Source organism: Opisthocomus hoazin, chromosome 4 (genome assembly GCF_030867145.1).
Source record: "Opisthocomus hoazin isolate bOpiHoa1 chromosome 4, bOpiHoa1.hap1, whole genome shotgun sequence".
NCBI lineage: Eukaryota > Metazoa > Chordata > Aves > Opisthocomiformes > Opisthocomidae > Opisthocomus > Opisthocomus hoazin.
In genome coordinates, this window is record NC_134417.1 from 71,839,761 (window position 1) to 71,854,353 (window position 14,593).

Below are 14,593 nucleotides of genomic sequence, written 5' to 3' on the forward strand. Positions count from 1 at the left end.
CAAAGCCACAGTTACTTATCTGGTTCCCTGTTCACTAAACTCAAAAGTCACCTCTTTTTCATCTTCGCTGCTTGTGTTGTCAACAATGAAATGTTCTGTATTTGGGAAAAAATATTGAGGCCAGACATTTCAATTGTCCTTCATTAACAGTATTTCTCTTTTTCTTTGCCTTTTTGCACTCTAGCTTTTCTCACCTTCCATATGAAAGATTTTGTTACTGATACATGGATTGGATTAAATGATATAAATCATGAACTGAGGTTCCTCTGGACGGACGGAACAGGAGTTTACTTTACAAACTGGGCCAAAGGCTTCCCGTCAGGACATATGGATTTATACTCGTATGATGGCCAGGTAAATAACAATCACAAATCGTTCCCTGAAATTTGATTTTAGTTTGCATTTATGCATTTGTTGGGATTTGAGATATGTTGTTGCTGCTTGACTACTTACTTTCATACTTTTATACATGTCAAGTATAAATTCAAATAGGGTGAATGGTTTTGATCCCTTGGGCAGTTGCTGTATTAGCTGGTGACAGGATTTGTGGAGTGCTCATACAAAGACTGGGCATGTCCTCCTAGTCTTCTACAGTTGTGGCTGAACTTAGCAGGTTTCTCAGTTGGCATGTAGCTTGCAAGGGGTACTTACAAACATTGCCTTCAAACAGTCGTGTCTTACATAGGAGCAAATTCTGTCAGTCACATTTGCGGAAAGGACATGCTTCTATAAAAAGACAGCCATTCAGTTTTTATGGGAGGAAGGTGGAGAGAATCACTTCCCATATTTCTCTGTCATACAAACTGATCTGATAGGTCATAGAGTTCCTCTCTCTGATCTTATGTGTTTAGATAGTTCTGTGCTATGGAATTACAGCACATTACATCACTAGCTCTATGTCTCTTGAATGCCATTTTTAATGTAGAAATCTTATTTTTATGTATAATGTCCTTTTTCCTGTTTTTGAAAGTAATATCTCTGAGCTTTTTCTCTTTAATGGAGGGGGAAAATTTGGGAGAATTCAGAGTTCAAAAGAGGAACCATCTTTAAAATGTTACTTCTGGAAGGAGCAATGTATGTTTTTCTCTTTTTATGAAAAGTAGTAGGATTTCTATGAAGTGTTCTGTGAAAACTTACAAAGTCCCTATTTTATAAATTTCAGATTTATTTTTAAGTTTACTTGACCTTAGCAAAAAATAAGTTATCATAGTTAATACAAAATACTATGTGACCATTCATTTTGGAAGATTTAAATCTTAATACATTTCACTCACAAAGGAAGTGTTTCTCTGTGCATCTCCTCCTGAATAGCAAAACCAAATAAGTAAATAGAATAAAATAAATATAGATGCTTCATTGCACAAAACCATTTGTACCCATGCAGCCTTTTGCATTCATCACTGTTTGTTTGATATGTGCTAACATAGGTTCTAGCTATTGTGTCCATATCAGAAAAGTTGGAATGTTGCTGTAAGGGTGGTACTGACAGATCAATGGCTGCCTTTGGGCAGGAGCAGTTCGAATTTTGCTCTGTGTAGTATTACAGCTTGCAACAATAAATTTGAAGAGACTGTTATGTCAGAAATGTTGCATCGCTGTTGAGGGTCTATGTTTTTTCCTGGGGCAAAGTTAATTGTTCTTGTCTTCAATCGTTGATTTCCCTTCTCTTTAAATCATCTGTGGCTTTCCTTCTCTCCATGCTGTGTGCCTGGAGAGAAGAGAATCCCGGAATTTCTCTGGTCTGCTTATCCATCCCAGTGTTGCACGGGAGAGAGCAACATTAAGAAATTTGTGAAGTGCAAGAAGAACAGAACCTCCACATCATAAAACTTCTGCTGTTGAATTCTGCAAGGATACAAGAGTAAAACTACAGCATGCTTGTGTCTGAAGACGTAAAAGTGGGACAACAGTTTTCTATTTGCTACTTCTAGCTATTTTTAACTGATTTTATGTCTTTTTGCCTCAAGGCTGATTGTGTTGTCGTGAGAAGCAGTCCTGTTAAAGAAGCAGGGAAGTGGGCTGATGAGAGTTGTGATAACAACAGAGGATATATATGCCAAATTAATGCAGGTACTTGTCGTCTTAGTTAAAACACAAGCAAACCTTATGATTTCTTAGGGAATTGCTTGGGTGTGTGGATTTCAACATCATTTCACTTCTAGTAAAGATGCATCCACAAATGGTTTTTCAGGCAGGAACACAAGGGTCATATGTGTCAGAAGTCCAGTTAGAGTCACTACTCTCAGCTGACCCTTCCCAGTAACTGCCATGTTACCACCTTCCTGAGCTGGAATTTGTGACTGCATCTTTGTGTTTAGTATGACTCTTGACATGATATTTGTTCCATGATTTTGTCTGTCATTTTCTGAGCACATTGGTTTCAAAACATGTTCTGGAAAATATTGACTTGTACATGTAGCATGAACTGTCTGGAGTGTACTGTAACTCACCCACACTGAACTTGAGCTAATTCACCTCCAAAAAGGAAATTAAAAAGAAATGAAAACCTGGATTTAAATATCTGATTGATTTTTAAGGACTGGTCTGTTGTGGAGTTTTTCTTTTCTCTGGCAAAAAAAAATCCCTGGAAAATAACACAGGCTCTGTGAAACTTTTATTTGGATGAAAACATATTTTATTAAAGAAATTGTGACCTAATCTAATCCTAATTCATTTCAGTAATACTATTCTGGAGGATTATACAGAATGCTTCTTTAATGCTTGTCAGAGGTTGCTTTAAGCAGCTGTTTTCCTTTTTACAGCTTTATAATTGATTTTTAATATTGATCCTGGCTTAAAGAACAGCGCATCTAAGCCATGCTGATCAAAACTTGGGGAATATGAAATCAAGAAAAAAGACTTTTTGTTTAATTCCATTTGCAATCACAGTGAAATCACAATCCCCTTTTGAACAAGTATATGAGTCTTTTTTTTTCATCCTTTGTTTTACAGATGCTGAATTTCTGCCTTCTACAAGTTCATCCCCATCAAGAATTATCCGTTATGGTAACAGTAGTTATTTATTCATCCATACCAAAATGAAATGGGAGGATGCACGAGAAAACTGCAAGCGTGATCAGTTTGACCTTTCCAGCATCTTAGACCCCTACAGTCATTCTTTCCTGTGGCTAAAGATATTGAAGTATGGGGTGCCTATGTGGATTGGTCTTAACAGTAATGTGGTAAGATCATCAAACTAATTGAACATGATGCTGCTTCTCTTATGGACCAGTCGGGAACTGAAAGGTCTTGTTATCTCTCTTTGCTTTAGTGTATTAGTTTATATCTTGGTCCTAAATACTTTTATGTGCTGTCATATTTACAGGTAGGAATCCATCCTCTTCCGTTACTCTGATTAAATTGTATATATTACACATTTTTCACACTTTTTCTGTGATATTACACTGTGTGAACTTCTAAACAAGACATTTTAGGCTAGCATCTTGAAATATCTCTTTGTATATATGGTGTATCGTAAGATGTACAGTGGAAAGCATTTGTTCTAAATAACAATACCTCATTTTCAGAAATAGAATAAGGTGCTGTTGCTATGACGCTTTCAACATTTTTGAGGATAGCTAGCCAAATAATTAATTGGTTTACCTAATGTAATTTTATTTGTCTCTCTTCTCTCAGTTCTTTGATATTTTGGTATTTTCTGGATATTAAAATACACCACCCTTTCTTCTTGGCACAGACACTTGTCTTGCATTCAGTCCATTTGGCTGAGAATATGAAAGAAATACAAATGATTGAACATAACACACCACTTCATAATACCCCAAAGATTCCCATAATCTAATCAACAGGGTGGTACACTGAGTTCACCAGCTTCAGTGGGAAGTGATTAAGTTTTTAAATATACTTTTAGTTAAAATAATCTACATTTCTTGACATTTGGGGGGAAATAAGTAGTACAAAACTTAGTCATCAGACTTTCACTCTTACAAATTATTTTAAATGAAATTTTTATTCCTCCCAAATTAACAGTTTTGTTAAGTTCAGAATTAATTCAATGTCACTTTGCATTTTCTTTTGCTGAAAAGCATTTGTTGCATTGCTGTATTTTTCAATGGATAGCTGCTTGTTACAACATAAATTTAAAAGTCTGAGCCATTTGTATTTGTTACTGAATTCTAAAAAAAAAAAGCCTTCTAGCACAAGGTGCTGCATAGACGTTTGACTGATGAAGGAATAGTTAATGCTTAGAGTTTAATCATTCCTGTTGATTTGTTTGTTCTTAGACCAATGGGCGTTACGAATGGATTGATAACTGGAGAATGAAGTATACTAAATGGGCTGAAGGGGAGCCAAAACAGAAAATAGGCTGTGTATACCTAGACATTGCTGGAGGCTGGAAGACAGGATCTTGCAACGAAAGTTACTTTTCTGTTTGCAAAAAAAATGATGGTGAGAACTTCAATCTAACCATTGTAATTACAGTGATTATCTCTTTAAAGTTCATTGTGCTGGGTGGTCTGATGATATATACTTAGACGCTGGTTTTAATTTCAAGAGCTAAATGGATGAAATAATTAGAATTTATTTGGATTGAATGAGACTACTTTAAAATGAGGACCAACACATACTAAGAAAGCTAGCGTGACTGTGAATAGCTATCACTTTACATTACTGATGTTAGATATATTTTGCAAAGCTTAGACTCACGTTACTCTGCTATTTATTCTGATATTGAGTAAGCGTGCAAGACCAAAAAGGTCAAAAATCAAAAGGTAGTGAATGTTAGGTAGTAGTCACACAGGTACAGTGATGAATGGGGAAGAGCTGAATGAGCAAGTCATAAGGTGTCACAAGGAATGTTTACTTATAACAACTTTCCAGGTTTTCCTTTTATAACTGAATAATGAACTACAGGTGGAGTAGAAATGTTTAAGGATACTTCTTCAGGCTGCCTTCTCTTACGTTTTTGACCTGAAACTCCTGTTACTATCATCTGATAATGCCTTCTGCATTCCATGATATAACACACATATGGGTCACAACCCGTATGACCAAGTTCATATGGGCTCTAATTCAGCAAAGCTATCAGGTGTGAAAATACATTTGTGAGTAAAGAGTTGAGGTGAACTTAAGAATATGTTAAAAGATAAAGATATGCTTGGATTCTTTGCTAAATTAGATCTCTTGAGACTACAGTTGCAGTACTTTTTGTTCAGAGATTTAGGATTTTTTCCCATTATTGTGTTGTAGTAAGCAATATAGACTACCAAGATTACATTTCTTTAAAGACCTGAATGAGTTTTCCAACATGTGGTTAGAATAATCTATTCACAATGAAGGAAAGTGTAAGAAGCTGTTTCTTTAAATTTTTTGCTTCTTTTTAAATTTTTTTTTTAAACAGTTCAAGCCCCCACTGAGCCCCCTCAGCTTCCAGGAAAGTGCCCTGAATTGGAAGGACACAAGTCTTGGATCCCTTTCCGAGGTCATTGCTACTACATTGAATCTTCATCTACAAGAAACTGGGCCCAGGCATCTTTAGAATGTCTTCGACTAGGTAAGTATCCTCCTTAATTAAAGAGCATATCTTTCTGACTTTTCTTTTTTCTTTTCTCTCTGGAAAGCTGAACACGTGCTATGTATTTTTGTGATTTCAATGATGGTCCAAGTGTTGGACAAGAAAGCTGCATCCAGTTATTTCCTTAATCTGGGAGGAGATGGAAAATAGCTGTCTACAAGTGGCATACACTGTCTTTCATGTGTGTGGGACCAGGCTTTAGAGGAGCTCTGTGGCCTGGAGTGGAGGTCACAAAAATGGAAACTTTGTCCTTTGACCCTGCTGAGGTCAGCCTCATCCACAGCAGTCTCCAAAACTTACTTTAATGGCATTTTATATCTTTTGTATTTCTGATATAATTTGTCGCTGGATTATTGCAGTTTTATGCCATTGGAATGAAAATTACAGCGCTCTTGACTAGATGATATATTAGTAAACTAGGGCTGTTGTTTTGTTTCATTATTGCAACTTCCTTCTCTGGGAAAGTGATGTAAGGTTCATTGTGCCAGACTTCATATGTCTATAGTGTTGGTGTCTACAGTGTTGGTGGCAATGTGACTTAGGTGTCTAACCTTCCATTAGAGTACACAGAGATCTTGTTCGTAATGTCAGTTGAACTGCATGCAGACTCATCTTCACTGGAAGTATATATTGACATTTGGTCAGGTGAATTGGACCGTAACCTTCACTAACTGGGTTAATTAGGTCTCCACTGATAATAAACCTACCAGTGAAACCCACGTCAAATATAGACACCTAGAGCTGGGTGAGAAGAATCTCACCCTTTCTGCTGGTACTCAGGTTCATTCTTGGGTTCTCATGAGTGAATATGTTGCCAGCTCTAGTTTGAGAAACTAGTATTTTTGAAGGAAGGTTCAAGTTTTGGTGTATGTTCTTACTATATTCTCCACATAAACATTTGTATAACATTTGGGTGAAGATATTTGATAATACGCTTTTAAATATAGAAAAGTCTCTATAATATAACACTTTTGCTGTAGTTCAGTCTTTATGATGATAGTTACAGTGTGACCAATTTCCATACAGTCTTTTAAGTTCTTTTGTTGACATGACAGATGTTCAGTCTTTGAAATCTGCAATGTATGTTCTTAGTTGTGCATAGTCAAAAAGACCTTGACAGCTGTGCACATAACAGCTGTTGTCTGTTATCTGCTTTATGTGGAATGATTATATGTTTTATAATTTTGAATAAGCTTTTGTGAAAAATAATATTTTTTTTCTCTGGAGGACTGAGTTTCTGAAACAGACTTTCAATAAGAAGAGTGGGGCAAATAAATGAAAGAGTTTTAAGGTGAAATTTGAGAGGAATTGAATCATAATGTTGCATGTGATAGCAGGTGCCCTCACTCACTGACACAGGTTGTCTGCAGCTGTCCCACATTTTTGTTGTTGGAATCTGCATTTACATGAGAATTGTCTTTTTCTGTTGAACTAAGATTACTGAAAAAAGGTCATTTGTTTCAGCGTGTGTGGTAGAAGACTGGCATTATGTGGAATTTAAAATTTGAATGCTGATATACTTAAGACTTCATGTCACTGACATGCCCTTCTCTTCAATGCTAACCTTAATCTTTCATGGCAGTTGTTAGGGCAGGCTGCATCCAGCAGCCCAGCAGAGGCAAGGTTGCCATGGCTCTATGCTCCCAAGTCCAACCAGTGACAAGGCTGAGAATGTGTTCCCTGTAGACACACACATGCATATACGACACATCTGTGCAAATATCCATGTCTAGCCACACAGCTCAGCACAGACAGACAGACAGAGCACTCGCAAGAACATAATCTGCACCAACATCCTTATTGTACTCCCTTCTCCAGCTGATCAGGATGGAGGTCTGTTTGTGGGAATATATACAAAATATCAGTTTACCCAGTAGCTGGCCCACGGATCTCAGTGTCAGTTGCTGGGATGTGGAAATATACAATCGTAGAATCATAGAATGCTTTGGGTTGGAAGGGACCTTTAGAAGTCATCTAGCCCACTCCTTGTGCAGTGAGCAGGGACATCTTCAGCTAGACCAAGTTGCTCAGATATGAGTCCCCATGGCCACCAGCCTGGCTCCCGTTGCTGGTAGAGACACCGTCCCCGCCACACAGATGCTGGTCCCTCCAGTAGTCAATCCCCCATGGTCTCGCCCATACAGACATACCTTGTCTTGCCTGGACACCAGGGCTGAGGCTGTCCTATGACAGCCCTAGGAGGGGCCTGAGCAGGATGTCCCATCCTCCAACTCCGTAATTTGGGTTCTTTCTCTGCCGTTGTGTGTCTTTGCTCCTCTGAGCTTGTGAAGATCAGCCTTTGATGGGCTGCTGGCTCCTGTGATGAGCCTGGGAGTAGCTAGGAAAGGGGTTCCCCATCTACCTTCGTCTTTCTGTGCTCCCTTGTGAATGTGCAATGACACTTTTTATCACACAACCTAACAGTAACCAAACATCTGATTCCATTCAGCAAAAGAGGAACAATTAGAAAAACAGACTACAGTGAAAAAAGGGGAACGTTCCATGTTCTGTTATAATCTGCTGTCCCTGCTTGCACTCTGGATTTTGTTTGCAGTTGGATATTTTCCAATTGTGTCTTACCCATAGCAGAATTATGAATCATAGTAGAATTTATCAGTAGCTCAGCAGTGATTCAAATGACTTTTGTGTTTTCAATCTCTGTAACTGTGCTTTCCTTATCTGAGAAAAAAAAACCTTCAAAAATTCAACAGCTGAATCAAAACTGTCAAGTGCCAAACACAGCAATTGCTCCATACCTGTTGACTGGATTCCAGCTCCACACTAAAGAGAACTGAAGATGCACTTTCTCCAGTGTTTAATGTCACTCCATACAAAGTCATGTAGCTCATTGTGTCTGCTGGCTGCGTGCTGTGACTTCTTGACTTTGCTGAAGTATCATACAGAACTAATCTTTATGGCAGAATGCCTAGTATGTATGTGGATAACTAACAGGGTAGTACGCTAACTGGGCACAGATGACCAAGATGATGTTTCTTTCTGTGATGGCTACAAAGAGAATGTACATGAGCTATACAAAGGCTCAGAAAACATTTAATCAATAATATGCAATGTTATATGGTGTACAGATTGAAGTTATACATACTTTTTACCGAAAACTTTTAATTTTGTCTAGAGTTTTTTAGTGGTTTTTTTTTTTTAATAGTAACACATCAGGATAAATTTGTGCTCGATACCATATTGGCCTGTTGTATTTTGCTTGCAGTTGTTCAGTTATATTGCTGTTTCCCAGTGGATGAGGAAACAAAAAAAATGATAGTGAAATATCATGGAAATGGTAAGAAATACATCAACAATAATGCCAGAGTCCTCCTTCAGATAATATCCAAAGTCCGTTTCTGTTTTGAACTTCAGACTCTCTTTGGAATTTGGCACAGATAATCAGTGGCAAAAATAAGACTGAAATTTCGTAGGGCAATGAGAATGCTTTCCACTGTGAAACTTATGTCTCTGAGAGATTTATTTTTTTCTCTGTGTCTTCCAGGTGCCTCTTTGGTATCGGTTGAAGACACAGCTGAAGCCAACTTTCTGGCATACACCATTGAACCACTTGAAGGGAAAACATCAACTTTTTGGACAGGAATGTACAGAAATGTGGATGGTAATTTCTTTACTTTTGACATCTTTTTGTTTGGAGAATAATTGTCACAAGGTGTTTGATATGGGTGTTGAACATGTTACTTTATACTTCCGTAATACACAAAATGAGAAATTAGAAAAAGTAATTTGTTATCATCATAGGGGAAGCTGGTCAGTTGTAATCAAGCAATAACCAGTAATACAAAATAGAAATATGAGGCACAGAGATTTCATCTTAAAGCAAATAAAGTAAATTACAACAAAGTAAGGCACAATGGTGCATGTAGCAGAGTTCAGACAGGACCACATTGGGAGTTGAGCCAGAGTCAAATGGTTCTTCACAAATGTGGAGAGGCCCTGGGTTGATGTGCTTGTCGTTGAGATACTCTGACTTTTGAGCTAGAGAATAATGTGGCTAACATCACCTCTAGTCTTTGGAATAAGCATCCTGGGATGTCCAGTCACTCATCTTTAGTTACAACTGGCCTTCAGAGCAGCTCTACTTTGAAGTTGGAATTGTTTGTGTCTTTGGAATTATGTATCACAAATATTTCTATTTTCTGTCTCACTGTAAGGAAGGTAAAGTAAGAGAGAACAGGCAACAGGCTGCATTAATTAAGTCTTAAATTTGCTGATTATTGCTTTTTCATTAATACAGTTAGTATTCAATTAAATAGATATTCCTGCATGATAGACCTAAAAGTTACTTCAGTCTTGTTCTGTTCAGACTAAAAGCTCCAGTACAACAATGTCAGAGACAGGACTGCAGAATGGTAGAGGTGACTTGGGGTGGGTTTTGAAGATTTTTTTTTTTTACAACTGCTTGCTCAACCACTTCAATGACAAACTAGATGGAGAGAAAACAAGTATTCAATTACATTACTTGAATCTTAACTAGGAAGAGAGAAAGTTTTCAGTAGAGGAGCAAAGAATTTGAAGAGAGTAATAATTTATAAGCATAACACATAAAGAAATGCTGAGGTTTACTCATGTGTTTAATTGACACATGAAATGTTTTTTGAAGTGGTTCTAGAGTGTGTGCAGAACAATATAGTTCTTACAGTGATCACAAACACAAGAGCTGCTTCAGTAAGTAAATGTCATGATATTACTAGATAGTGATAACAGTGATTTCAGCATAACTGCATAACTAAATTTCATATCTTTGGAAAAGCGATTGTATCCAGATGCTATGACCTGACACAAAGGGTGGCAAGTATTAAAAAAACCCCAGCGAAATATGAAGAATCTAATAAGAAAACAAAACATAGCTTTCATGCTGAGTCTAAGAGTCCGCTTGTTTGAGTACAACTTAAGAGTCACAAGGGGCACATTTATTCTAAGTAAATAACACTGTTAAAAGACAGAAAGAAAAAAAAGGAACAGGAAGGAAGAGACAGAAAGTCCCAGCATAGTTGAACAACAGTGATCACAAGATTTTTGAAGCTGATCTTTTAAAAGGAAAATCATGCGTGTAAACTCAGTGGGAAGGAGCAGAAACTGAAAAACAAATGGAAGAAAATTTGACTTAAAAAGACTTCAGTGAAGGCTTTGAAAAGAGTAGTACAAAACCTCCCTACAGATTACTGCAATAAAGGGCATTCTGTTGAAGATAAATTAGCTTTTGACATCAGTAATTTCTGTGAACTGAATAAATAATTGACACTACACCACTGCAATAAATTATGGGAGATACTTCTTTAAACTTTCTTGCCTTTGTAACATCATAAGCCAGATTGGACTGCCATTTTCTAAAAATGGATGTTGTATCATTTGCATAAATACTTAAGGACAGCATGATGTGTCAGACTAAAAACCTAAATAGTGTAGTGGCCTGTCTCCAAGAGTGGCCACAAGTAAAATTCTCAGGAAGGCAATAAATGTGGAGCAGGTGTCAAGATGGAAATGGATACTGTCTTGTTTTTTCATATTCAGTGTTTTTCCAATTAGGAGAATGGCTTTGGTTGGACAACACTGCAGTGAATTTTGTCAACTGGAATGCAGGAGAACCTTCCCCTCAGCAAAATGAGCACTGCGTTGAAATGTACGCCAACTCTGGGTACTGGAATAATATCTATTGCTCTTCCTACAAAGGCTATGTTTGTAAAAAGCCAAAAAGTAAGTGCTGCATTTATGATTTGTTTTATGTATGGAGCATGCTTCTTGTGTGCTAGCGTTAGTAGATGGCCATTACACACAGTGCATTTTAGCTGGGTGTTTTGAGGTTTTATAAATGCCAAGAGATGCACATTTGCATGCCAACAAAAAGAAAGAATAACTCTTGTCAGAAAGTGGAAGTGCTGACCAATGCTCAAGTCCATTCAGAATTGTTTTAAAAAGACTCTATTCCTATCTTAACTGTACCTAGTGTATACACTTAACAAGTTTGCCTGTTGTGTATTGATAAATGTTGAGTAATCACAAAGTTAGTACTGTGCTTTGCACATGTAAATTTGTCTCATCTATTTGCAAATATGTTCCTTTAGCATATGCCTTATGTTCAGCTCCCAGAATACCCTTTGCTTATTTCCCTCTGGAAGTCTCATGTCCATAAATTTTCTGAGTATGAAGTAGTGTTTCTATAAATTGAGTATTTATGAATTGTGAATTAATGCATAGTTTTGGACCTTTTTGTCTCTGTGTTCTCCTGTTTTGAGAAGATGAATAAATGAAAAACAAAGCAAATGACATAGTATGAATGTGCAAATTTGACAGGAAGTGTCCTGAAATAATTGAATGTGAAAATTTGACAGGAAGGACATCTAATGTATATGTGTTCTTAAAAGTCATCCTAATAATTTCTTCCAGCCCATATTGCAATATCAAAATCTCTTACTAATGTTTACTGAGAAAAGTGAAATGCGTGTAGCAGCTGAAACATACCCACTTCATCTACAAGACTGGAAATGAAATTCTGCTATCCTTTCTATAAATTTGCTGTTATGCAAAATTATTCTTACTTACTCAGATGCTTGCAGTGATGACTGTATCTTCCACAGGAAATACTGCAAAACCACCAGATACAACCATCTATTCAGAATATATTTATCTGTCTTTTTACATTGTGATTGACAAACAAAAAGGCACTTCTAGAATAGTCATAGATGTAGGGAATAAGTGTTAAAATCAGTGGCCACCCTTCCTTTTCAATCATTCAACTCACCTGTTTGTGCTGGTACTGGCATTAACCTGTTTTGATACTGAGCAATTTCAAGGAGCTGAAATTGATGAAAGCTCGTTACTTTTTTTTTAGGATTAGCTTCAGCCAGTCCAGCCTCCTGAGCTGGAACACCATGGAGTCAGCCAAATGCCAGTGTCAATGCAAGGACTATATTGTTGCTTGCTCAGGAACAGGACACAACTGAGTCCTACACTGTCATAGAAATGCAGCTTTGCTTGGCATAGTTTTGCAAAGCTGTGATAATTCTCCATTTGCAGAACTGAAAAAATGTATTAAATAGCTATAGGCTAATAAATGGATTGTTAGAAGCATGTTTTTTTTTAGTGGCACTTGCTATGGCTAGTTTGCTGTTTTCTCAAGAGGCTGCAAATGCAAACCTGCAGTTGAAGTCTTCCTGTAGAATAGACATATACAAATCTATATGACACTTAGTCACTCAACACTTTTTGATGAGGAACGAGAAAAAAACTGTCCAGGTTATTATAGCCCAAAAATTTTCCAGTCAAATAAAGCAATCCAGGCAGAAGGTTATTTTCCAAATTTGCATAACATAAATGATTTTCTCCTGTTCCTTGTTACATTTCTGAGTCTGTTTTACATTGTGCTTTTGGACATAAGGTGGCATTATCTTCACAGAATCACAGAATGGTTGAGGTTGGAAGGGACCTCTGGAGGTCATCTAGTCCAGCCCTTTGCTCAAGCAAGGCCACCTAGAGCCAGTGGCCCAGGGTCGTGTCCAGATGGCTTTAGAATGTCTGCACGGATGGAGGATCTGCAGCCTCCCTGGGCAACCTGTGCCAGTGCTCAGTTGCCCTCACAGTTTAAAAGTGTTTCCTGATGTTCAGAGGAAACCTCCTGTGTTTCAGTTGGTGCCCATTGCCTCTGGTCCTGTCACTGGGTACAGCTGAGAAGAGCCTGGCTCTGTCATCTTTACACTGTGTTTTCAGATATTTGTGTACATTGATAAGATCCTCCCTGAACCATCTCTTCTAGGCTAAACGATCCCAGCTCTCTCAGCCTTTTCTTATGTAAGAGATGTTTCAGTCCCTTCATTGTCTTAGTGGTCCTTCACTGGACTCCCTCCAATACCTCTCTATCTCTCTTGTACTGGGGAGCCCAGAACTGAACATAACATGTAAAGTAGCAAACATGCAATGTCTCCAGTAAGCACTTCAAAAGTGTGCAATTACAAAAAGCTCCCATTTTCCCTGTTTTCCATAGATTTGCATGCTGGTATAGTGCAGACAAGTAACAAGCTGCTTTTTATTGTAAGCAGAATTAATAGGTACTTTTCTTGATAGAAACTCTTGGGAACATCCAAATAATCATTTCTGGTTTTGCTTTGAAGAGCTAGATACGGAGTAACATTTGTCTCTGGATGTAAAACTAGCTGGGCTAACAGACACTCCAGCAGAGTTCTGGAAAATCTTTGGGGGAGATTGGTAAAACAATTTCATTTCCTGGGCTCACCTATTTCAGAATGAAACATGATGCATTGATTCAAGATTTAGTTACAGAATTATTTTATATCCACGTGGCAAAATATGGATCTTCATCTTAAATGATGGCCCAGTTTTCCCAGCAAGCTAGATGTCATGGTCCAGATATTAAATTTTAGTTTGGGTGTGATGTGTGCTGAGACACTTTGGAGTTCATGAGTGAGTTCAGTTGTCTGTGTAGGTAGGCCATTAAAGTCTCTTAGCAAACTGAACCTATTACACTTGCTATGTTTATATAAGATAACAAATACTGCAAGAATTTGTAATTATATTAGAGGATTATGTTTGATCATCTCTGTCCTGAAGATGCTGTACAGATTTTCTTGTGGTTTTACATTGATGTCAGGATCTTCCTCCAAGGAGCTCTTTGACATTTCTTTATGTAAATGCCTATATATGAGACCAGAATACAACAGACCATTGTGCTGTGCCTTTCGATAAGTGTGTATAGCTTTGTGTAGACTAAACCCAAGTGTTTTCAGTATTTAGTGGTATGTATTGCCATATATTTCTCTGAATATGATTTTCAATATGTTTCAAGTGTAGAAATAAATAATATAGAAATAAATATCAGAATAATATAATAACATAATTCTTTTTTCATATTTTGAAATGCCAGCAATTGAAATGCCACCAGCAGCAGAAATGCCACCAGCTGAAATGCCTACGAAGGGTAAGAATATTGTCTTTCAAATAGACATAAACTAGCCCCATGTAAGATTGTAAATGGAACAAATCGTATTCTGTATTATGTCTCTTACATTTTCTGATACACCTGAG

At 37.4% G+C, this 14,593-nt stretch overlaps 1 protein-coding gene across 1 annotated transcript in view; it reads left to right on the forward strand.

Annotated features, from left to right (window-relative positions):
- MRC1 (mannose receptor C-type 1) overlaps window positions 1-14,593 on the forward strand; it is a 62,549-nt gene that overhangs the window by 46,340 nt on the left and 1,616 nt on the right. Inside the window, exons 22-29 of the mRNA XM_075419462.1 lie at window positions 185-354; window positions 1,968-2,070; window positions 2,953-3,182; window positions 4,245-4,410; window positions 5,363-5,515; window positions 9,039-9,155; window positions 11,084-11,251; window positions 14,433-14,486. Coding sequence (XP_075275577.1) covers window positions 185-354; window positions 1,968-2,070; window positions 2,953-3,182; window positions 4,245-4,410; window positions 5,363-5,515; window positions 9,039-9,155; window positions 11,084-11,251; window positions 14,433-14,486 — 1,161 coding nt within the window. The remainder of the gene's footprint in view (window positions 1-184; window positions 355-1,967; window positions 2,071-2,952; window positions 3,183-4,244; window positions 4,411-5,362; window positions 5,516-9,038; window positions 9,156-11,083; window positions 11,252-14,432; window positions 14,487-14,593) is intronic.